We start from the raw sequence: 26176 nt of genomic DNA on the forward strand, positions 1-26176 counted from the left end.
CGACAGTATGATTACAAATTTTTCAACTTTCTTTTCCCATATAATATCTAGTTTCAGTGTTTGTCCCCCTCCGCCCCCCCCCCCCTCACCTTGTTGCACTTCATTCGTGCACCACTAACTGATATTTCTGGCGATAGGTTTTCGCACACTTTTCGTTCCAAGCTTGAGAGCACAGCAACAACTGGCTCGACTGCTGACTCGGCTTGTTTCTGTTTCCGGCTCCTTCCTCTTGTGGCATCATATTTCCAATGTGATACAGCACTCACGCTTCGGTCGTTGTGTTCAATATCTGATTAGAGATTGCGCAACGCAAATCTATAAAGTTCGGAGCAGGCAGCAGCATATTTAATTTAACGACTACAGCGCTCGTCGTGGTGGGCATGAAACTCAATTTACGACTGTGGGACAATCACTGAGCGGGACGTGAAACGGTCCCCAGTGTGCGAGGCCTGATTGAGCTAAGGCTCGAAATCACCACAACTTGCTCGGGAGCGTCGCCACAGATTCTATGGCAGTCAGAGAGCAGCAAGACGTCTCAGGTTGAAGTGCACCGGTATTTTGCTTTCTCGAAAGCGCCGGGCAAGCGTCTAAACGCGATTTCTTGCCCGAGAGGAGTTCGTAACTTCAAGGCTCACTCAAAGGCCTTCAATTGGACAACAACACTTTCGTATTAAGAACTCAGAAGAAGTGCTAAGGTTGTCTCAAATTTTTAAAGAATCGCCATACCTAACGGGATATTGTATATGAGAGCTTAGCATAGACGACGCAGTAGCATACTTCAGCGCTTTTATTATTGTTTCAGCAAATACTTGCAGGAATCTTAAGCTTCGCCTTTAAAAGCGGAAGGTGAAAACATTCAAAGATCCACAAATTCTTCTCACGATTTCAGGTAGCTGCAAACTATATAGCCGTAATATTTATCGAGAAACTCTGGTGCCAAACACTATGAACGAAGGAGAGCGTTTGGGTAGAAGTGCGGCCCCTTGCGTGGGCCGATGCGGAAGATGGTGCACAGCCGCGCCAAAAAGAAAAAGAAAAAAGAAATTACGTCACTTTCTGGTTTCCGTTGCTGTTTCTCACTCATAATAATTAACTCGTATAAGGTTTCACAGAAAAGAGCATGCGGTGCCCGTGTTTTGCTCCATGACATTTTTTTTTGTGGGCTGACAATCTATAACTTCCGAGGGAATACCTTGTAAAAACGTAAGAGACGGTATGATCAACTTCTCTGACAGAATGGTGCTGAAATATAATCCGCATATACAGCATGCCATAAAGCGAGGTGTGGCATATACATATACAATAATATACGCGTGGTAACTTTCGCGTGAGGGGACGCCGCCGACACCGCATTTTCTGCGACACGGGACTCTTAACGCTATGGCACTAATAACGTTCGTTCCACAAACGAATGCCAATACATGCAGAAAACGGGTCCCGTGGTTGAATAAGGATTGCAAAAAGACGCGAAAGTAACAAAACGAAGCACTGGGCATACTTTTTTTTATTGCGATAAAGACTTGCCCTTAAGGCATAATTCTTGATGCATATATGTGTATTATATGTGTGCTGTGAGGCCTGTGTTGCGTATGAATTGAAGCAGTGTTTTGTGGAATCTGTTGTCATGTATCCAACGGTCATAGCTGGTTGTCACACTGTAGCAGAGGCCGGCTTGCAGTAGGAGACACGAGCGTTCCGATTTTAAACCAGTACATGTCCATATTAGGTGGTATGCATCTGCTTCCATTACAGGAACGGAGCAGTATGGACACATAGCACCCAGCCATAAATGCGACCAGTTCCACCTTGAGATAACAGCTGGTGTAAGGGCCACCCCGGCCCGAAGCCTCCTAAGCACAACTTCCTCCGCCTTAGTAAGGTGAAGGGGGAGGGAGCAGAAACACGCGCTCTTATACAACCGGGCATACTTCGCCGTCTCTCTAGCACGGAAAATTTCATCAGATGAAAAAGGTAAGTCGCAGAGTGGGCTGACACAGTGGCAGGCTGGTGAGAAAGCGGAGCGAAGTGTTAAAATCTAAGCTTTATTGGAATTCATTTTTTAGTTTATCAGCAGATCATCAAAGGCAACATTGGCTGCGGTACATTTTTTCTTGACAATAATGTTTAACCTAGATTTATAATAAGTAGTTGTGTTTAACATGTTTAGCAAGCATCAGCTTTGTCGCAAACAGGTAGAAACACTGTAATCGTTCATTTTCAAGTAAGATGTGTTATAAATAGAAGTATTTACGAGACATATCACGCAACGACAAAAGTGTTGCACAGGTTCAATTACGTAATTACGTGAACAATGTCCAGCTATGCTTGTATTTGATGTCAATGTTTCTTGATGAATCTACATAGAAAGCTATGGATATACTGAGCAGGTAAATAAATGTCGTTCCGTTTTGCATTTAGAGCATATTCCTGCACGACGACCTCATGCTTTTACGTATGTCGCCATCGACAGGTAGCAAAAACTAAAATAAAACCAGCATATGGCAGTAGGAAGAAATTCATTACTGGACCGCGCTCGTATCACCTAATTAGCATCTGTGCACTTTCATGTGACGTCAGTGAATTGCGTATGTCGACAGCTATCCTTCTGAGAAACGGCTTGTGCTCTTGCGCTGCAATCAGTGTGCTGGCGAGACTTTTCACTTTTCCTTACGCAATAAAGACAGACTTATTTTACGTCATTAAATGAGCGGCGTCTGAGCCATTAGCGTGTCAAAGTCACCTGTTGGTGCTGTGCTCACTGCAATTTATTTTCAACTGGCACTGCTACTGCATATACCAAAAGCACAATGAAGCCTGCACGATGGAGAACAAGCTCAATACCGATGGACGTCTTAAGTTTGCTCGATTTGTTATCATTATCCAGTCATGTTTGTAGTGGCGGAAACTTCTGTACCGCAACTATTTTCATGAAGCAGTGGAAGCACGAGTAAATGGAACCTGTCCCCCTTGTAATTCAAATGACGGCGAAAATATGGGCGTGAATCCACTCAATGCGAGAGCCCAGGGAAAACTGATTCGACTGCTGACTCGGGTTGTTTCTGCTCGCGGTCCCTTATTTCTTGTGGCTCCATACTCGTAACTATTATAAAGGTTGTGAACTTTATTGTTTGTAATCCGTTCTTGGTTAAAGTTAGCGCAACACAAATATGCGAGGGACGGATTGGGGCAGTAACGTATTTTGTTTAGCGACTGCACCGCTGGGTCGTGCTGGCGTGAAACGCAATTTATGACTTTGGAGCAACGACACAAAACTCTGCCCAGTGTGCGGGGTATGGCTCAGCTATAGCTATGCACGACGCCTGAACTTTCCTTATCGAAGAAGCGCGGTGGGTACGAAGTAGTTGCAGTTCCGTATTGCTAGGGGTTGGCGAAGACAGCACTGCAATTTGTAAGAAACAGAACAAAACGAGCGCTGCTAGTATAGGTGATAAGAACTACCTGCTTCATTTCAACTGAGCCAGAGTGTGCCACAGCAGTCTGCAGAATTGTAGCAGCTGGTAATCATACGCAGATTAGGGCTAACTTAGTTTGTATACCTCCTGCGCTTCCACTAGCGCTTACATGAGCAACAATTGCTTGCCAGCAAGATGGGCACTTCACTTTGAGAGAAACATGGAAGAAGGATAGTGATATCATCCGATAAATGTACAGGCGGCGACAAAAGTGGTATACTCCACGCAGCGGGAGCCGGAGCAAAGGCAAACTGCATCGCAACGCCATCTACAGGCAGCATCTGAGATCATCATCATCATCATCATCATCATCATCATCATCAGCCTGGTTACGCCCACTGAAGGGCAAAGGCCTCTCCCATACTTCCCCAACTACCCCGGTCATGTACTAATTGTGGCCATGTCATCCCTGCAAACTTCGTAATCTCATCCGCCCACCTAACTTTCTGCCGCCCCCTGCTACGCTTCCGTTCCTTTGGAATCCAGTCCGTAACCCTCAATGACCATCGGTTATCCTCCCTCCTCTTTATATGTCCTGCCCACGCCCATTTCTTTTTCTCGATTTCAACTAAGATGTAATTAGCTCGCGTTTGTTCCCTCACGCAATCTGCTCTTTTCGTATCCCTTAACGTTACGCCCATCATTCTTCTTTCCATAGCTCGTTGCGCCGTCCTCACTTTAAGTAGAACCCTTTTTCGTAAGCCTCCAGCTTTTTGCCCCGTAAGGGAGTACTGGTAAGACACAACTATTACACACTTTTCGCTTGAGGGATAATGGCAACTTGCTGTTCATGATCTGGGAATGCCTGCCAAATGCATCCCAGCCCATTTTTATTCTTCTGATTATTTCCGTCTCATGATCAGGATCCACGGTCACTACCTGCCCTAAGTAGATGTATGCCCTTACCACTTTCACTGCCTCGCTACCTATCGTAAACTGCTGTTCTCTTCCGACACTGTTAAACATTACTTTAGTTTTCTGCAGATTAATTTTTAGACCCACTTTTCTGCTTTGCCTTTCCAGGTCAGTGAGCATGCATTGCAATTGGTTCCCCGAGTTAGTAAGCAAGGCAATATCATCAGCGAATCGTAAGTTACTAAGGTATTCTCCATTAACTTTATCCCCAATTCTTCCCATACAGGTCTCTGCATACCTCCTGTAAACACGCTGTGAATAGCATTGGAGAGATCGTATCTCCCTGCCTGGCGCCTTTCTTTATTGGGATTTTGTTGCTTTTTCATGGAGGACTATGGTGGCTGTGGGTCCGCTATATATATCTTTCCGTATTTTTACATATGGCTCGTCTACACTCTGATTCCGTAATGCCTCCATGGCTGCTGAGGTTTCGACTGAATCAAACGCTTTTTCGTAACCAATGAAAGCTATGCATAAGGGTTGCTTATATTCCGCACGTGTCTCTATCACCTGATTCATAGTGTGAATATGGTCTATTGTTGAATAGCTTTTACGGAATCCTGCCTGATCCTTCGCTGTACAGAAGTCTAAGGTGTTCCTGATTCTATTTGCGAATACCTTAGTAAATAGTTTGTAGGCAACTGACAGCAAGCTGATAGCTCTATAATTTTTCAAGTCTTTGGCGTCCCCTTTCTTAAGGATTAGGTTAGCGTTTTAGCGTTCTTCCAAGATTCCTGTAGGCTCGAGGTCATTAGCCATTGCGTATACAGGGTGGCCAGTTTCTCTAGAACAATCTGCCCACCATCCTTCAACAAATCTGCTGTTACCTGATCCTCCCCTGACGGCAGGCATGATCTGGGATCATGTCTGCCGATAATAAAGGGCACCCATTGGCTCTCTCGATCCCAGATGCCGCCTGTAGATGGCGTCGCGATGCAGTGTGCCGCTGCTTCTGCTCCCGCTGCGTGGAGTATACCACTTTTGTCGGCGCCTGTACATTTCTGTTTTTGTTGTTGTAAGTGAAGGTTTGATTGTGTTGTTCATATAGGAGGTTGTGGCCAAGTACCGCACCAGGGTGGCCAATCCTGCTCTGGTGAGGGGGAGCGTTACCGGTTCTGGTCACCGGGATCAGGCCACACTCCAGGGCTGCTTATGCAATTTTATCAACACGCGGATTTTTTTTTTATCCGGTGGAAAATTGCCGCCACCGGGATTCGAACCACGGACCTCTTGCACGCGAGGCGGGTGTTCTACCGCTACGCCACCGCTGCACCGCAATGATGACGCTGACCACGCTGACCAATTGCAATGCATGCTCAATGACCTGGAGAGGCAAAGCAGAAGAGTGGGTCTAAAAATTAATCTGCAGAAAACTAAAGTAATGTTTAACAGCCTCGGAAGAGAACAGCAATTTACAATAGGTAGCGAGGCACTGGATGTGGTAAGGGAATACATCTACTTAGGGCAGGTAGTGACGGCGGATCCGGATCATGAGACGGAAATAATCAGAAGAATAAGAATGGGCTGGGGTGCGTATGGCAGGCATTCTCAGATCATGAACAGCAGGTTGCCATTATCCCTCAAGAGAAAAGTCTATAATGGCTGTGTCTTACCAGTACTCACCTACGGGTCAGAAACCTGGAGGCTTACGAAAAGGGTTCTACTCAAAGTGAGGAGGACGCAACGAGCTATGGAAAGAAGAATGATAGGTGTAACGTTAAGGGATAAGAAAAGAGCAGATTGGGTGAGGGAACAAACACGAGTTAATGACATCTTAGTTGAAATCAAGAAAAAGAAATGGGCATGGGCAAGACATGTAATGAGGAGGGAAGATAACCGATGGTCATTAAGGGTTACGGACTGGATTCCAAGGGAAGGGAAGCGTAGCAGGGGGCGGCAGAAAGTTAGGTGGGCGGATGAGATTAAGTTTGCAGGGACGGCATGGCCACAATTAGTACATGACCGGCGTTGTTGGAGAAATATGGGAGAGGCCTTTGCCCTGCAGTGGGCGTAACCAGGCTGATGATGATGATGATGATGATGATGATGAAGTGAAGGTTAGTTTGGGTAGGACATTCGGCGGAAAGATAGCATGCAAGGTCTATTGGGGCGCCTCTGCTAGCGTTCAAAACTTTGCACAGTCGCTTCAAGCTAGTGGCAAATTCAAACACCTTGTTTTTGCCAGCTGTGCGGTATCATTTTAATCGAAATCATGAATTGAAAAAAGTTTTATTAGTTTCTGTTCTTTCTTGGCATTGAGTGCGCATGCGCGGTCATTCAACATTGCGCATCCGTGAATACACGCCAGTTCCACGACATCGGCACATCAGGCATGGCTGATGAAAGAAGCTACGAATACACGCCTCCTGCGTTTATTACGACGGACGAGGCAACAGCAAGCTGTGGTGGTACCACAGGCGCTTCATCTTCTTTGGGCACCTACACAACGTGAGTTTTACAGCTTGTTAATTTTTCGTTCCATACTGTTAGCCTTAGACACGACCAATAAAATAGAAATGTATATCTGTTCTTTTATTCCCACCTAAAACGGGTCCTTTCGACAGGAAACTTGAGCTTTTAAATCGGAGGTTCTCTTAGATCTAGACGCGTCAATGCACGGGCAGTGTGAAGATATTGCCATGTTCAGCCAAAAGTCAGCTGTTTAGAGCTCAGGCTAAGATTTGTCAGGAAATTAGGTGAACGTGCTAAAAGAAGAAAATGTTTTTGGTTATTGTACTGCACACCCGCCACGGGATGCTATAGCTCTAAGTCCCGGATTCAATCCCAGGTACGACCGCCGAATTTCAATGACAGGACACTGAAAAAAGGTTGGTGTTCGTATTTATGTGATCGTTAGAGAAGCAACGGCGGTGAAAATTTATGTTCGGCCCGCTACTGTGCCATGCGTTTTATCAAGCCGTGGCTCTTGCACGAAAAACCCCGGAATTACTTTGAGCCGCAGGAAAAACTTGATGTGCCGCCGCGTAAGTGTTTTCTAGGCAACATGAGGTACAGGTCTAGGTACACAACAATACTGTCATTCGTCAAATAAAAATAAACTGTGACGAAGAAGGTACTGCCCGTTTCAAAGGTTTATTTTTGTTGGTTTAAAACTATTGTTGATCTAAAGTGATTGCTCTTCCATTTCCATGTGTTGCTTAACGACAACAAATGCGCAATAACGAGAAAACACACTTTTCCCGCTTGAAGTTGTTTGGGCGATGAAGGTATGTGTTTCTATTTTTAATGTTTTGACAAGTGATGTTTAGATTACTGGGCTATAAATTGTTTTCTTTTTCAAGTAACTATATAACTTGGGGTAGCTTGTGCCACACCGATAAAGAAGTGGAATCTCATGGTATTCTGCGCTACCGTTTACCATTTGTGAACAAATGCAGTAGGACGTCGCACTGCAGCTGTTTTCTTCTTAGACATTGTATCTTTCGTAGGATATTTTTCATGCTGTTCTCACAATAAACATTATGTTTCAAAGAATTCTGAGATAGGTTCGGGCGAGTGACCCAGAAATAAACTCAGAATCACTTGAAAACGAATATCTTTGAACACCATTTTAGTTCATCATTATTTCATTCGACCTTGTCGTTTTGTTCGTAAGTGCTCAAATTATTTGGCTAAGATACAGAAATCTGTGTGTATTTTTCAGGGCAAGTCATTGGAGCCCATAATATTATATAATACCTAAACTATGACATATGAATCATAGCCGCCGGATCCATGAGTCATGATCGTAATTGGCGTAAAAACGCCACGTTCACCACGGCGATGCCGAATCACATCAGGAAGCTGCAAATACTAATTTTTCAAATATTAGGGCAGGTTTTCATCATAATTGCAGAAACCATCTGCACAGTATCATTCTTATACTTCAATCTGATTTATCGATGCAAAAAATATGTTTCATGCGTCAAGATGTTATTCCGAAATTATTGTTAGGATTCTCTCAATGTGGCAAGTGAAACAATCATTCTATACAGCAAACGTAGGACCCATTCCAAGTACTTTGACAGTTAAACTGGCAATATTCGTGCAAGTGCAGGTGCCATTTTGACTACAGTGGATGAGTGCTCTGCTCCATGTAATGCCCCGGGTCTTCCGGTCGTCCTATGCCCACCAGCATAGTCAGTCTTTGATAAGAACGAACCATTGCAAGTGGTGCGTTTAGGAAACACGACATTACTTCTTCAGAACTTCGTCTTAATAAAACATAAATTCAATCACTTTTGTCACAGCTAGTAATTGTCTGACCACTAATTTATTAAACGCAGCATTCCTGAAGACGCGTGGAAGTACGAGTGGAATACACAGCCAACGCCGATAACAGAGGAGACTTACAACGTGGAAGGTACGTAGGCGATGGCCATTGGCCACCGGTGGGACTTGCGATGATAGTTCACAACTAACGTGGGAGATATCCCCTACGCTTACCGCGGCAGCGCTACATTTCTTGTCTACAAGGATGCACATTACCAGTGCCGTCAAGACGGTTTCCGCAAGAGCCAGCTTATAACAGCCGTTATTGAGAAATTTGTGTTTATCTGAATATATGCAAATTCATACATAGAAGCTTCTGGAGGAATATGCTCTTGTATCGGTGAGCTGGTAAAGGACACTCCTAAATAATGGCAGAAGCCGAGACTGTTCATTCCATGCAGTGACTAATTCACTATTAAAGGGAACAATCACTTTACCATTGGTCTACAAGTTTATTTGCCAGGCAGAATCTCAATGGGTTTGTCCTGCTCACATCTGGATAATGTTTGCCTTAAAGTGATCAAGCTGGTTAGCAAATCAAGTGCTTCGATGCGAATGCAGAGTAAGATGTGCAATTATGGCGGTGTTTCAGAAGGATTCACTGGAGGGTCGTAACGGCACTGTCACGTTTTCGGCCCAGCGTAATGATTGCTCACCCGTAGCATGTTACGAGCAGCGGACGTATCCCGCTGCAGCCGAATGCAGAAGCTACTGCATGCAATTGGGGGCAGCCCAAAACAGTTTATACTGAAGTTCTTGGTTCTTTCATACCAAGCAAGCCAAGTCGCCGTCGCAGCATAAACAACCTTCATAAAATCAATGAAAATGTAACACAAGGATGCACGAAATTGTTAGGTAGTTGTTCGCGCTCTTATGCCATAAATTATTACCAAATAACTAAACTATAGGCTTCTGTAACATTATTTGTGTTGACAGGGCACCAATCACAGCACCCAACAATTGCCAATGTGTGTGCTACTACCCCGAAATTGCAATGGTTGGTTAACAAGAAAATCTACGCATGCCGAAACACCGGCATTCCAAACTGAATGTACTTTTTGTAAGGCGATTAGCATTCCTCGAATACATAAAGCACCATTTGTTCTGCCAGTATTTTTGGAACCTCTTTCGCCGCCTGACGGACGTTGCGACTTCAACGGTGCGACTGATATAATTCAGAATGCCAGACAATAAAAATGAGTTGCTTAAATTACACGTATGCAATCACACGTACTGTAGTTCCTCCGCAGTCAAAGATGATGAAATTCAAAGTTTCAGTTCCGGTGGTAGGGAATCCGCGTTTGATCATTCCTGTGTCGTACGAAAGCGAAGAGACTAAGGCATGCCGGTGTAAAAATGTCAAACATTCTGATCTATTCTTCATATTGTAAAGAAACGTGCACTTCCTGCAGTTTTAATGCTAATTGCAATGGCGTCGGTGGTCATCTTGAGGAAGACTCGGCTCTAATTTCTGCCTTTTAGGTCTCTCGAGTTTTCTTAATGTCACGCAATTTCTGCGCAGGTATAGGAAAGATGTGCACCTAGGTACAATCCTTGCAGCGATATCCATACAGTCCAGACCCTTAACGCTGTTTGACGCTTTCTGTTGCACAGTTCAGTGGCATTGCCCCGTGAATTAACACTTCCGCATTTATTTTCAAGCTGATCTGGTGTCTTCAATACGAATCTTACATTTACGCATTAAGCAATCGTTTTAGCATTAGTAATGAGCTGTAAAACAGCTACTGCTTACAGCCGGTGCTTAGAAACTTCTGCTACTTGAGTCACCTAATGGGTTTCAGATAATTGGTATCTGAAAGGCGAGTATGTCGTTGGATTACGCACCTATCTGTCATAGGTCAATAAATTAGCGGCTAACGTCAAACAAAAATTTCATATCCCTCAATAGAAATGCGACCTCTCAATCTTTCTTTGCCCTCTATGCCTGTTCCTCGTAATAGATGAACAAAAAAGAACGTGCCAGCTTCTGACAGCACCCAGCAACCTGGCTGCACATTGCAAACAATGCAAATGCTCTCCGCTTCTAGAAAGCGCCACAGTCATTGGCACATCAAAAACAAAAACGGAGCGAGAAATATGGGAGGCGCTTGCGGTAGCAAAAGAAAAAGAAATATGCGTAAGCACTCCGTCCATCGCGCTTATCAAAGCTGAGGTTGAGTTTGCTAGGGCGAACGGGTGCCAGTGAACCATGTATGCCTGACCCGAACTGTGATCACATTCCGTGAACTTGTCATATCTTTTATACCCCCCCCCCCCCTCGCGCCATATCTCCGTGTATATAAGCGCGTTATTTAACATTATTAAACAGTTGGTAGTTTGCGCTACGTCCGTCCGCGTCCTGTCCTTTCTTAATATCGTCTTTGTAAAACTGAGCGCAATATAACCATGAACGTTCACCAACTAGCGCCCTTCATTGCTTTACTAAAAAAGAACTTCGTGAGGCATGTAGTGTGCTCATTACTGTATAACACACCAAATATATATTGGGTCAAGGGTTCCACGCACAACATACCGACATGTCATTTTTAACTTTGAGGAGTATCGCGCTCTGCTTGCAGTTTTAGATAAAACGTAATAATCTTCAGAAGACATCAATACTGCACAATCTTGATCATGCCAGGCTTTTACATTGCCCCAAATTCTTGCATGGATTCAAGAAAGTTGGCGAAAGAAAAAGCACTGCGTACGGAAACACAACAGTACAGTTTCCCTACTACTAAAAGATTCTTGCCTGGCACAATGAGCATGAAACATCGATTTCCTATGAATTACCCTTGCACTCAGGTGAATGAACACTTTACTATACTTTTATGCCATACAGGCGTCCCTGACAATGGCATCACAAGTTACCAGCAACTGGGGTGCATCAGCAGCATCGATCACGCAAGGCCCAGCACAAGCCGCGCAAGCGGGGAGGAAGCATCAGACAATTTTGAACGTGGCGCCACGTAAGTTCAAATTGAGAAAAGTTCCACTGCAAAGCAACTCGGAGATGACTGGGATGGCTATCCGGGTAACAATCATGCCTCTACTCTGTAATTTCTCCTTGGGAGGTCTAGCTCTGATGGCTGAAACAATACTGCATTGGCAGTTTTGAGCGTTCGACCGGAGCAGCCTGCCTTGACATGCCGAATGGTTGCAACAGCACGACCGGACAAGCACACAGTAAGGAGGAGGGCTCGCCATACAGCACTGCACACCCCATGCCGCAACCACGAAACCACACAAGCTCACCCGAATTTCCATTCTATTAACACACCGCAATGTGCGGTACACTTGCAAGTTTGCAACTTGCTTACTCCCTCCCCGCTATGGAAGATATAAATATTCTAAAGGAAAGATGCTGATCTAAGGCTCATAAAATGAAACCGGGTTATGTCACAAGTTTACCGAGGCAATTCAGCATGGGCATGCCTGCACTAAGCAGAGTGTTCAAAGTTAATCTGAAGTCGACCACTATGGCGTGCCTTATAATCACACTATGGTTTCGGTACGTAATGACCCAGAGTTTAGTTTTTTTATATTCACGTGTTTTCAAAGAGGACTGGCGTCGTTTGATGAGGACCACTCATCCCTGAAAAACAGCGGTGGTGGGATCAGGCTGTCGAGCGGGCGGTGTTAAAACACGCACGTCTTCCTTCGTGTCATTTCCCTCACTACTTTCGCACTTTCCCCACTACTGCAGGTGACAGTATTTTACATATTTTTACCCCCATGAAAATGTTCAAAAGACAACAAGAAAACTATTAAATAGCACTTTGTCTATCAGTTGCCGAGCCGCAGGTATTTAGGCGGCCGTACTTGTCGTTGAAAGGCAGTTTGTACTTCGCACGATACGTAAGTTTGACACGTGAAAAAAGTCTGCTTTTAATACCGTCGTCTTCCGTAGGCGAGTCGACTAGGGAATCTGAAGACTGTCCAGCAGCAAATCATCATCGTCGACCCAGTGGCGATACCACGCCCATGCTTTCCATAACCCGCAGTAACTCCACCACCGTAACACGATAGCCATCCTCGGGCTCGGCCTTACTCAAGCCTTTGACACCATTTCCCATGCAGCTATTTTTGACCAGATCTCCCACCTCCACCTGGGAGACTGAACCCACAATTACATCCATGACTTCCTCTGCCATCGCACGACCACCCTCTCGGCCGGGGATTTAGGATCAGACCAGCTTCCCCTTGGCAGCAAAGGCACCCCGGAAAGTTCAGTTATCTCTCCCATGCTCTTTAACTCACTCATGATTGGCCTTGCCAAGCAACTACAACGAGTCGACAACATCAGTCATACCATCTACGCCGAGGACATCACCATCTTGGCGTACCGAAGCAGTGATGGTCAAATGGCGTAAGCCCTTGGGACAGCGATTGACACGGTTCAAGCCTATCTCCAACGGACCGGACTGCGCTGTTCGCCGGCTAAATCGGAGCTTCTTTTCTACAAGTCCGTTCAGTGGGGATGCCCTCCCTAACAGCAATCTGATCACTTACCCTATGACGCAATCTCCCTACACCTTCAAGATGGCAGTCCTATCCCACACGTCCCTAGTATACGGGTACTGGAGACGAGTTGGACACCGCGGACAATTTGACCCGTTATAACGGTGTCTTGAAGGCCTTTTACCTCAGTCGCCGAACCTTGCCCCCAACTCACCCCAGGTTCAGCCGGGCGCAGCCTACCACCCTGCGTCTGCTACAAACAAACACGTGCCCTTCACCCGTCCGCCTCCACTTCATATTCCCCATACGTTTACACTATCCCCCACTGCCGGTGCTGTGGCACTCATCCCTCTACGATTCCGCATATTCTGTGGGAGTGTCCAGCACAGCACACACACATTAACACCACGATCCTATCGTGGAGGTTCCGTGAAGCTCTGCGGAGCTCAACCCTCAACGACCAGACCTGGGCGACCCAGCACGCCCGTGAGGCGGCGGCGAGGCAAGCCCTCAACATCCCCTCATGGGAGGCTTAGGCCCGGTTATCATAAAGTGCTGGTTCTATAATGAAGGTTTATCCCCCCCCCCCATACAATTAGGCCGAATAAAAAATAGTGTGACTTACTCTATTCAACAGTCAGCAACATGTATTTGGTCGCTTTACATTAGAGTGCATCGGCATATCTTTAGCCTCTGGCTAAATTTAGCTGGAATCCCCTGCATAAAAGACAATGCACTTACCCCGCAGATCCAGTTTTCGACAATCGCCGACAGTGCTGAGTGCCGTCATTGTGCTTGAGAGTTACATGTTTTGATGGGCGGAACTTCCCCCAATAAAGAGTTATATTTGTAACACCCAGTTTTCATACTTAGTCGGTGTGCAGGGTCACTACAAAGTGACAATATTTTATAACAAAACTCCAAGCAGTGCAACGCTTACTTAACCATCACCCCTTCCCGCATCATGTACTCTCACTTGGTGCGGTGGCGGCAGCATTTTGCTACGTTATCTTCTTCACGCGGTGGACCTTTCGTAGCACGTCAAGGTTGGCGTCTGAGAAAAAAAAAGATAGGATGCCGTAGGGCGGCCAAACAGTCCTCCGCAGCTCCGTCGGGACGCGTTGACAAATGACGCTACGCTGTTCCGAGATGGGTGTGCATGTCTCCGCCATTAACAATCGCTAAATGGTCAGCGTCGCTGTTTTTTGCACGAATTTGAGATAAGCGGAACACGTTAAGTGCCTCGACACTTTCTGGCGAGAGATCAACGACCTTTGTTCCATTCTGAACAGGTTGCTGCATTCCACGATGCTACAAGTTCAAGCTCCGGCCACCATAAATAATAGTGTACACCTTTGCGCACGCATCCACGGAATCAACCTTTTGAAGCACCTGCGTAGGCGAGTCATCCCATAATCGCAACTTCTGTAAATCAACTTTTTACCTCGAACAAAAATCGCAGTAAGCGCTCAACAAAGAGCATTCTCTTTGTTGCGTGTAAATACAGGAGCCATATAAGTTCGGACTATATTAGAAGAAAACTGGCGCTGCGCCGTTCCATTGGATGCATGGGAATGCGCGATGTAGTGATTATGGATGAGCAACATTCACGAGGAGCCAGGATGCCTCTAATCAGGGCCAGGCAAGCACCTTTGTCTTAAATGAGGGTTCATTTGTTTACGGAAATCAGTAATTAAGGAGCAGTACAGTACGTACAGAGCAGTATCTTCTTAATTACAGAAATAAAATGTTATTGAAATATGCTGACATGGGGTGGGATGTGCAACGCATATAGTGCTAGCGGCCTGGTGAAGTTGGAGAAAAAACAAGGTTTGCGTTAGCATTGCAACAGTTTGTCAGCGTATGCTTATGTACTGTAGTTGGGTAAAGTTTACTGAAACACCAAATGGTGGTCAATGAAAACATTTTAATAATATTTCATTTTAAGACATACTTTTCTGTGAAGCCATGACTATGTTTAGATCATGCCCCTTTGGAGACGACGCCTCGGACGCCCTTGTCCCGGCATTTCAAAGGCGGCCCAACGCCCGTTAGCGAACTGGCATAGACGGTGGCGCCAGATTTCCATCTAGATAGTATTGTCTGAAACTTCACCACAGCAACTCTTGAGGCCTGCTCGCATCGTCGCCAACACCGTTCTGCCCTAAGTCTCACGATACATGTGAGGCCAAGGCATACTCTTGGAAGCCCCGTGGACTCCGGAAATGGGGAGGAGGATGGGGGTCGTGGCCGAGAGACGGCAAGCAAAGAACTCCTCGGGATGCACTGACTTCCCGATCACCAAGTATTGCAGGTGGCTTGATCTGTACTTCGGAAATCAAGTGTAAAAGGGAGCGGCATCAAGGAATCTTCTGTTTTGGACAAACACGTGTAGTTTACTAGTTTTCCTCGTAAAACCGTTGTTCTTACTACCAGTGTTCGTAGTCGCTAGGTTATTATTCGTGTCTTGGCGCACATGCCGAAGTAAGTGTTTGGTTAGTAAGCGAGTTATTATTGGACATTACACTCTCTATAATGCCACGAGCTCTACTTTGTTTAATGACCTAATACCTTGCTATACCTGTAGCAGCTTCGCAATTTGTCTTGGCAAAATACTTTTTTCATTTCGATCTCGTAGCTTGCGGTATATTGCCTCAGATCAATATATCTGAGTACCAGATGTTTGCATGGCTACATTGGCGTGCCTACACATATCTGTGTACCTCATGAGTTACGTGCCCTTGCCGAAACGTTGGCTTCAGCTGCAATCTTTGTTCGCCCCAGTTACCCACTTGAGACCTACAGTTCATGTGACTGTCTGTCTTGTGTTCTAGAATTTCCGAGAGCACCATGGTTCACCAAGAGAAGACGCAGTACCAAGCGGCTGAAAGCACGTCCACCGTCTGCGGTAGGTCTGACAAGGTGTTTTGCCTGCTCTTATATCACGTCTCGCCTTGATGGTGATTCATGAATGTAACGTCTATTAGGGCACATGACCCATTCAAACAGCATCAACGCTGGATCGGAGCTGCATAGTTATGTGCAATCTGAGCTGAAGATTCGGCATGGTTTCATAGTCACAAAATTCTTCTGATATTCTAATCACTACGATGATTCGTAGATTACCTTTCAGAAATTCCGGATGCACATTTACCAGAGGCATGAAAGCAATATGTGTATTTGTAAGTTAGACCGCTGCAAAAAAAAAATGCAGAATGCAACATGCACCAAAAGTCACCTTCTGGCCATTTGAGATGTGTTTGTCCCAAGTGCAAAGCCGGTGCTCTTGGTTTACTGCACAAGATATCATGCCGTCACCGTGAAAAGAGAAATCAGTGGTAAGCCTATTAAAACCTTGGATTAGTAGCAATGCTTCTTCTTGGGGCTGTTTACTGAAGTGGGTAACTGCAATACGAATCGAACTGGGCTGCGTGTCAAGTTCTTACCAAAGACTGCACGAAAATAGGATCCTGCAAAATAATCGAAATCATCGGATGGAACGAAGAACAGCAGACATAGACGAAGACGACGTAAGACAGGGTATGTACTAAGGATGTCAAATGAAAGGCAAACAGCATAGCGCGCACTTAACTGAAAGTAAAGTACGCGCTATGCGGTCATCACAATTTACATGCACGCACATCCGATTCCACCGCCATGAGCGATGATACTCCCACTATACTATGATGCTTTGTTTCCTCTTCCGTTTATCATTTATTCTCAGGCCAGAAAAGACGACGACGTGGTAATGATGACGACGCAAACTATAGCAGACGAACCACTGTTCGTGTTTGATCTGACATCGCTATCGCGCATACAGTATCGCTTCAGTGTGCCCTAATACGCGGTTTATACTTTAGTATTCTAGCTCTTGCTTTCTCTTTTTTTTCATTTCTCACTATCAGATATGACAACCAGAGCATAAACGACAATATCTCACTATAGGGAAAGTGTCCTTCCGCAGTGCTATCAAACACTATGTCTGCGCCTTTCAATCGTGATTACTGAACTGCCACACTATGCTGTTACCACACGCTCCGCCGATCGTGTTTCATTTAACGCCGGGAAAACTTGTATTTCCAGGCAGGTTTTGTGTTCGTCTGTTTGGCGCCGTTGTAATACTGAGTTGCCAAACTCCAACAAAACCAAAAGTTCCCCATAAGTGTGATATCGCCTTACTTAAATCAACGAATTATGGTAGGCAGGTACTTGTCTGGGGTTGTTTCAATAAAAAGGACAAATTGTACGTCACCGATGACGGAGTCGCACATCATCCATCGAGCAAAAAGGCCGGTACCCCTATGGCCCACGATGTAAAATAATTTATACGTTGATCACAGGCGTGCTTCTATCGTTCTAGAGGCACCCATATCTGTGAAACGTATGGTGTGTGCTTCGTAAAACCTGCGCGGCCTTGTAGCCAGTTTATGATCGGGCAAGGTTGAAAGGATTCGAAAATGAATTTTTCTGATACAAGTGGTGTCATCGTTTCAACATTAAGACTGTAATACATACATTAAAAAGCACTTTATACCGTTGTACAAGGCTAATTCCTAACGCAGATTACGTCTCCATACCGGTCCCTCGATGATACCTGTTAAGCCCTCGTGCTGAACCCATTCATTGGCAGGTATAAATTCGTGTCAGATGGCTGCGGCAGTCTTGCCGCTGTCGTCATACGATCGCATTCCACGTAGTAATCGTGCTGCCATCGTCACGCGCTCAACTACTTGATTTACTCGAACACGCTCGTTCGTTTCGTAACGCCAAAATGCTTCAGAGCATTAGAAGATGCTTCGTATCACCTTTATTCCCACGGTGCGTTGTAATTCCACGATGTTTTTTTTTTTGTTTCAAGAAAAAGCGCATTACAAATATATACGCGACTGCAGACCCATCCTTGACATGACCATAGGCATCCGAAACTGCGACAACAGCAGGAATGTACAAAGACAACCTTTTCGGGTTTCTCAGAGTGAGAGCTTTGCAGTAAATAAAACGTTTTTTTTTCATGAAGCCTGATAAGTACGAATTTTACATGGCCAGGCAGCTAAAAATTTACTCGTCAATGAACGTTTCACCGGCTTTTGGGGTTAGCTATTTTGTCTTAAGTTGGTTTATGCCTTACGAATTTCGAAGGTAAAACTTGCAGTTTAATTCAGCACTACCTTAGCCAGAGCAACTGATCTTCCTAAAAGCTTTCGCATTTATTGAGCAAAATTGTGAGTATGAGCAGCCAATACAAGCGCCAGGGTAGCATCAACGATCTAAAAAAAAAACTTGCTTCCCATTCTTCTTGCTTCTCAATCGTAACCTCTGGTGTCAGGGCACACAGGCATGACAGAAACCGGATGCACAGGTCTCGCACTTCCAGTCTACAGCAGCAGCAGCAGCAGCAGCAGCGATTACGCAGTGGCCAGTACGAGCCAGACTGGCACAGAGGAAGCATCGGACAGTTCGGGAAACGAGGATAGGTGAGCAATTTGTGTAATAATTCTTTTATAACTGAATTCCTGCAAGAATTAGGCTTGCACTGACGCGCACGTACGATGCGTGGAAGTTCCGATGATCTAACTGCCAAATATCAGCTTCTGTTCAGACAATGTGGTGTCGGCGCAAACAAGAAGCTTTAGCTCAACATCCACTGCCTACGTATACTGAAAGGGAGATATGAATTTGCTTGACAACACAGTGTACGAGTATTGAAGCTTGTGGCATTAAAAAAATTGTTTTATCATAACTCAAGGAATTACATTATCCAATTGTCATATACTTCAGAAAACATGGAGAAACTCAAGAAAAAAAATTACATTTTCCTAACTAGGTAATGAAAACAATGCTATGATTTTATCAACGGCACCAATTAACGCATCTAAAGTGCACAAACACAGCACTGTGAAATTTGCTATTTCATGAGTAGATCATCGCCAATGCTCGCACACGTTGCTACAATTTCAAGGATACTGCAAATAGGTACCAAGAAAGTTGTTCGCTTGGGATTCTCCAAAAGGTGCAGCTAATAGAACTGCGATTTATTTTGTCCAGTAGGTAACATTGCAGATTGTATGCTTCCACTGTTTTTAAATTTAGCTATTCAGTCGTTTTTCCACTTGCATACCTAAACACAAATTATGATGGGTACATTTGCTGGAATTAAACTAGTTCAAGCAAACGAAATTAGATTGTTTGATAGTTCTAGTTTCCTTATTAAGTAATCCGGTCTGGATACCGGCCAAGCTGGAATGATTAGAAACGACGTTTAATGTAACACTACGACTTGAACCAAAGCATAGCATTGCAGGAGTCTTCTGAACCACCACAACAAGAATAACAAGTATGCAAGTAAATAGCACAGTACCGGAACTATAGCAACCAATTTAAAAAGCGCAATAGGAAGGAGACAAGACATACAGCTGGCACGCACATCTCTGCTCTGCAGCCCGTTTCTTTTTTTTCTACCATAAACGGAAGAAAAGATGTCGTAGCAGCAATGCCCTAACTGAATGCTTGCAGCGTGCGTTCAATGATCGCGAAAAATGGTGTTGGCCACGGAAACAAAAGGGAGAGAAATACAGGTTATTTATATTGCATCAACGAAGATCGCAATAAGCGCTGTAATGCATATTTGCACAACGAGACGATAAGAAGCAAAGAAGAGAAGCATGTTCAGCAGCATGTTTCATCAATTGTCCATGAAAATACTGAAGTATTTGGCGTATTTCTGCTGGCTGCGTTTGGGGGATATGTTAGTATGTGCGCGTTGGCAGTCCGATGCCTTCGGCAGGACCGGTGCACATTTAGAAATCGAGTCGAATTTTAAGACTTCGCCCAAACACTGCAGGAAAACTTGAACGCTGAAGTTTTTCTTCGTATTCGAAATGCGCGACTTGAATTAGATGTGTGATGTCCGGCAGGTAGTCAGCCCACCTATACTTGTCAGAAATCACGCGAATAGTTCGCCTTTGTAGCATTTGCAATTATTAAGGCCAAAGCCTTAAGTGACTCGTTGCAATGGCTCGTGCCCGCAAAAGCGGCAGTGAGAGAGAACTTTAGTGATAAGGATGGCCCAGCGGTCTATGCACAATTGCAGTTCAATGGTACGGATCGTAAAACAAAGAAATACAAAAGGTATAATAGCAAAGGGAAAAATAACAAAAACAAAGAAAAAAAGTCAGGAATGGCTCATACCCGCGTAAGCAAGCAAAGATGCAATCGCCAAATATGAACAATGGAAAGAACGAAACAATAGAAAGAACAACTGAACGACGGAAAGAAAGATAGAAAATGAAAACAAGAGCGAAAGGATCTTCAGGTATTGCATTAGGTTCTCGCGTGACTTTGAGAAGGTCGATCTACAGTGCCAAACGTTTACTTCATACTGCGGCTCATTAGGTGTTGCGAAAATCTGACCCGTCCGATCGTGCAAAATTAGTCATTAACATGCGTGCAACAAACTTTCGTTTTCAGGTGTTAGAAGAGTGGAGCTTGCTGCCGAAGTTTTTTACTCGTCTTAGCACACAAAGCGTCCTTAAATATTCACCGACGAATACGATAGCCCATAATGCAATATTTCAGCGCAGCTTAATACATGTTTTCATTTCGGGATATACTGAGGCAAAGATTTTGAGAGACATATATGACTGGTTGAATGATCCAGTGCAACCGCTGGTCATGTTGGCTTCCATAAAATACTACACAATTCGCGTCGTGCACACAATCAGATTGCCAAACAATCGCAAGCCAAGGCAACCGAACAAAGCAAAGCAAAGCAAACAAGCGCAAGCGAGATCAGATTGGCGATAGTACGAAACGAGCGTTCTGGCTGAGATCAGATGCTAGTACGAAAGGAGAGGTCGGGAGGGTCCGCATGAAACCTGTTTCTCGCACGAACGCCACTGAAGGGGCATATCTCGTTGGTCTCCACCTCCCCGTCGTTCTGGGCTCGCGTCTTTCATGTTTCGCGGTTGTGCTCATTCATTCGGTTACGCCGATCACGCTTACTGCAGGAACGCGTAATCAAAAGCTGGACCAAGTCTTTTTCAATGCCGAATGTATCACTTCCGAGGGCACATTTCAGGACTTTTGCCTTAATACTCCTTGGGAGCGTGTTGAAGACTGATATGTATTTTTAACACTTAGGGCGGCTAGCTATATACCTGTCACCGACATACATATCTACTCACCTGCACCTGTTTCATGTAGGCTATAGGTGACGTATTAAATAAAGGAAAGTTGCTTGTACCTCGAACGAAGATGGTTCTAATTGTCAAGTTCAGGTTCAATTTCTGCAACTGTAGAGTCCAAATCGAACGCAAAATATAAATGAAGGAACTTAGAACTCGAAAACAGCGAGCCGACTTACCATCAACTCGCGATTTACTTTGTCAACCTCTAAATTGGCAAAAGGTGTTTTCCTAGTCTCATAATATGAGATGGCCATTTTGAGCTGCTTTGTCCATGGCTTCGCAGGAATGCTACTGCAACGGGAGGAACGGAACAGCAAGGGTCTCGTGGTGTCAGGGAATGTGATCAATCGCCTATGAAGAACTCGAACCACAAATGGGAATCATTTGGCAAATTTCTAAGCGGGGCTCACAATCTACCTGGACATTACCGCACGCATACCTGCGAGAAATCAGGCAAATGTGGAATATGTGAGAAATCGTTCGCAAACAAGTCGAATTTCTGTAATCATCAACGAATTCACACAGGCGTGAAACCCCATATCTGCCAAATATGTACTAAACCATTCAAAAATATAACGGAACATAAGAGTAATCTCATATCACATAGTAACGACGGACCTTTGGTTTACGACATATGTAATCTCTTCTTTAAGCGCAACTCATATCTCCGAGGGCACCGCCAAAGAATTCCCGAAGGCAAAATGCCGTACGAGTGCAAGCAATGTGGATTTGGGTTCGGAAAGAAACGATACCTCGAAGCCCATCTTTGCCAGAATAGTACGTGTGAAATCTGTGGAGATTGCTTTAGAGATGCATCTCAACTGATTGCACATGTCGTGATGCATATGGGTGGGCTGTGATAACAGCGTGACTAGTGCGGAAGTGCAGTAAATCGCCCACGGGTTTTGCATAGGAAGGTGACCATGAAGGTGCGCAGGAAAAAATAACCGCTGACATTTTCCCGCAGGGGTGATAAACTTACCAAACTCATCGTGTGGAGAGACGGTCTTTTTTTTACGATAAAAACTGCTGTGTGAAATGTAAGACGCAAAGGATGCTCCTTGATTTTTCCGAATTACGATACAAAACGTCGTCTCCGACAGAATTTCGAATGCTTGAGTGTCGAAGTATACTGCAGATCCCAGCTATAGCTAGCTCACTGTTTGCAGAACTATGTTGTTAGCCAACGTAGCACTAGCAAACTCATTTGTAGACATACCTTAATGGGCTGCAGCCCGTGTTTTGTGTCACTAGAAGGTTGAAATGTTGGCACAAGATCCTTTACACCTCGTTTAGTTGTGCAAGTGGTCTGACAGTGTACCAGTAAAGAAGCTTTACCTAACAATCCTTTTAATTATTCTGGAGTGTGACTAGAAGGGAACACCTCTCATTAGGAACTATTTAAAATGGAGGCAGTGTTTTCTTGTCAACTAAAAAAAATCTGCCCATAATTGAGATTCTTAGGCCTTGCTGCCTTACAAAGACAGCTTTTACGAAATATGCAGACATCAACATGAGGAAATTCATTTGCCTTGAAATTTTTCAATGCACGTACTGTTTTGGTTCTCTCTTTGGCTCTTGTGTTCATACCGAAAATCTTTGTTCTTTATCATGCAGTTGATTACAGTGAGACTGTATTAGGCTATCGAATATTTTACGAATGCGAATATTTTAGGTGTTTTATTGAGGAAGAACCTCTGTCAGTTTTAAAGTGCAGTTTCTCATTCACTCGGAAGTCGTCTCTTTTGACTTGCACTCCACTCTATCTGCAGCTGTACAATTTTTTAGCCTGATGTGGCAAACTTGTCCCTGCGAGTGAGATAGTTTTAGTTATACTATTGACACGCGCAGTTGTATGCCTTCTTGCTGTGAGCGCATTTCACCGACTACCAAATCTGAAGTTACTGCCCACTGCATGACGCAGCTGCATGCATCAAAACATTCTGCATAAACATCGTCGATTCTATCTTTTAATGCGATAGCGTTAAGGAGCTCGTGTCACAGAAACGCCGGTGTCGTCGGCGTCGGTGTCGGCATCGGCGTTTGCGGCGTTGACCATGAGCGATAAATCACGGCAGGCGCTTCATAAATAAAAAGCAGCTTCCAAGATTGGCTCGGTGGGAATCGAACCAGGGTCTCCGGAGTGTGAGACGGAGACGCTACCACTCAGCCACGAGTTCGATGCTTTCGAGCGGTGCAAACGCGCCTCTAGTGAATGCGGTGTTGCCTTCGAAAAGAGCCATGGAAAGTTATACTGTGGTGTATATCGGTAATTATGAACATGTAACTTACAGAAGTCGCAATTACATGAGTTGCGAAGTGCGTTTCCGCTGCATTTCTTCTGCGCTTTCCGCACACGCAGAGCCATCTTGCGGCAAACACAGAAGACCCCCTCCTCTCAATGTACGGCGCTGCCCCGACAGGAGGCGCGCCGCGCGCGCATTGGGACCGGTGCCAGGCGCGTCGCGGTCCCGACTCCCTCTTTCCTGACGACACTTCGCCGTGCTTCCGGCTGCAGAATCAAGCGCCGTTCCTTTCTTTAGATTACTATCTATCTATCTCTCTGCCCGTGCCGATCATGACGTTTGGCTGGCGTAGATCATTTCCCCTCCGAGACATCGAGTTCATTGGTTCGTTCCGTTCGCTCAGGCGCACGTTTTGTTGCCGCGCCGAACGCTGCGTTGCTCGACGCTCTCCGCGTGATAGGTGGGCGCTAAGTCCGATGCGGGGCGCCTCGTAAGTGATCGCTGTGCCGTAGCGCATTGTCTTACACCCCTTGGCGGGTCGACGGGAACGCTCTCGCGTTCCACTCTTGAAGGCGAAGCTTAAGCGTCCTCCAATTTTTTTTCTTTACTGCTTTCCAACCTTTCGTTATCAATTAGCACGCGCAACTCGAATACATTTGTGCATTCTGGAAGGCACGCTAGCACCAGCGATTCTGCTGGAAACTTCTACGAACCATGTGTCAATAGCAAGTGATAGTTTTGATAAAATGATTCTTTACAAGCAATACCTTGATTAACAAAAGAGCAGTTTCCTTGTTACAAATTCTGTTTTCCAAAAACATTCTTCAGATGTCTTCTGCTCTTCCCGGAAGCACAGAGTCGAAGGCGAATACCAATGCCTGATCCTAGGATTTCTGAGCAACGCATCAATGATGCGTGGATGGCGTTGCACAGCCGTACCCAGGCCACTGGCGTCAATGGTATGTATGGCATGGCCTTTAGCCATTGATACCTCCCACAACATGCTTACCAACCCACAGAGGAGGCAGCATTTCAATCGATCATGACGGCGGTTCATTTATTGGTCATATGGAGGGAGTCCTTAATAGCGTCACTATGTTGGTTGCTGTTTATGCAGTCAGCGTGAAATTCATACAGATGAATTGAGTGCTAATAGAGACAACACCACGCAGAATATACATGACTCAAGTTTTGAATGAATTCGTTTTCAACCCGATGAATTCATTCGCAATGGCAATGGAGGCTTCTCGATATTTCTTGAATTTCGTGTTGGAATTGGGTCAGAGTAACAAGCTTTGCAATGCGTAGCAAGCCAACCGCATGTTTTATTATTCACTTTGAATGCTTGCTAGAGGATCCTCTCATCAAAGGGGCTCTTGCCGGGTGCCATTGCAAATTTCATTTATATACTGGGAATTGCCAAGGCGCCGTCAAAGGAGCGTTTTGGTAATGCAATTTTTCAAGCGCTTTCGTTATGGGAGAGGATAGATGACATCGAGCTGTCTTTCTACTGTTCCATCAGAAGGCGAGTATTACTGCCTACAGACTGTGTTTCTGTGTTATATCAACGATACTGCAGAGACAGTTTCCTCAGGTGTTAAGGTCCGGTTATTCGCAGACGATCGCCTGCTTTACTCACATATAACATCCAAGGAAGATCAAATTACCTTAAGCTCGGCATTAAGTAGTATCCATGATTGGTGCTCAAAATAGAAAATGAAAATAAATCATAACAAAACGTCATTTATAAGGATAACAAACAAAATAAAAGATATTCTCCCATTTGAATACGAAATTGAAGGACACAAATTGCAGAAAGTAAGCTACTTCAAGTATCTAGGCATAACGATAAATGGAAATTTAAATTGGGATAGGCACATTCATAGCTTATGTAGTGCAGCCGAGAGAAAAATGTGGACTCTACGCCGGAAACTAGGGCAGGCAACCGCGACAGTGAAACTAACCGCCTATTTGACACTTGTAAGACCAACGTTGGAATATGGCTGTATCGTGTGGGACCCCTACACAAAAAAACAGATAGCAAGGATTGAAAAAGTACAAAGAAGGCGGCTAGATTTATTCTGTCTAGATATAAGTCCACGGATTCAGTCTCGGGATGTTGTCAGAACTTAAATTACCCCAACTGCTAGAGCGGCGAAGAGTTGCTCGACTTAAGTTCCTCTATCTTTCGCGGGGTAACTTCTTTAACATAAGCACCGGACTGTACTTAATGAAGCGCTCGGCCCGAACATTAAGAAACAGTCACAACGAACAACTTACAACCCTCCAAGCTCGGATCAGCACATTCAAATATTCATTCTTCCCACGAACAATTGAAGAATGGAACAAGTTGCCACAGCACATAACGCAAACAGACTCTGCCAGTTTGTTTGAACAATCAATACACCTTTACCTTGACCTACCAAATTAACCACGACGGCTCGTTTGTAGCGAATTTCACCTACTTGAGAATATGAATATGTTTGTGCTTCTACTACCGCATTTGTATTTTGTTGTGAACCGCAGGTTGTGTGCGCTAACTTTATTTTGTATTTGCATGTCTGCAAGGCTGTGATTGCCAATGCATTCACTGCATTGTAACAAATATATGCCACCCTGTATT

At 44.8% G+C, this 26176-nt stretch overlaps 1 protein-coding gene across 8 annotated transcripts in view; it reads left to right on the plus strand.

The window, feature by feature from the left end:
• LOC139049981 (zinc finger protein 83-like) overlaps positions 1-26176 on the plus strand; it is a 145594-nt gene that overhangs the window by 112265 nt on the left and 7153 nt on the right. For 3 of the 8 annotated variants that reach the window (XM_070525931.1, XM_070525939.1, XM_070525936.1), the window contains exons 4-6: positions 15956-16029; positions 18448-18595; positions 24382-24512. In XM_070525931.1, the coding sequence (XP_070382032.1) occupies positions 15956-16029; positions 18448-18595; positions 24382-24512 (353 nt within the window). Of the gene's footprint in view, positions 1-5304; positions 5414-6445; positions 6837-8674; positions 8752-11502; positions 11630-15955; positions 16030-18447; positions 18596-24381; positions 24513-26176 lie in introns of those variants that run through there. The other 5 variants (XM_070525932.1, XM_070525935.1, XM_070525938.1 and 2 more) reach the window with 5 other exon arrangements.

The sequence above is a fragment of the Dermacentor albipictus genome, chromosome 9 (assembly GCF_038994185.2).
Source record: "Dermacentor albipictus isolate Rhodes 1998 colony chromosome 9, USDA_Dalb.pri_finalv2, whole genome shotgun sequence".
Lineage (NCBI taxonomy): Eukaryota > Metazoa > Arthropoda > Arachnida > Ixodida > Ixodidae > Dermacentor > Dermacentor albipictus.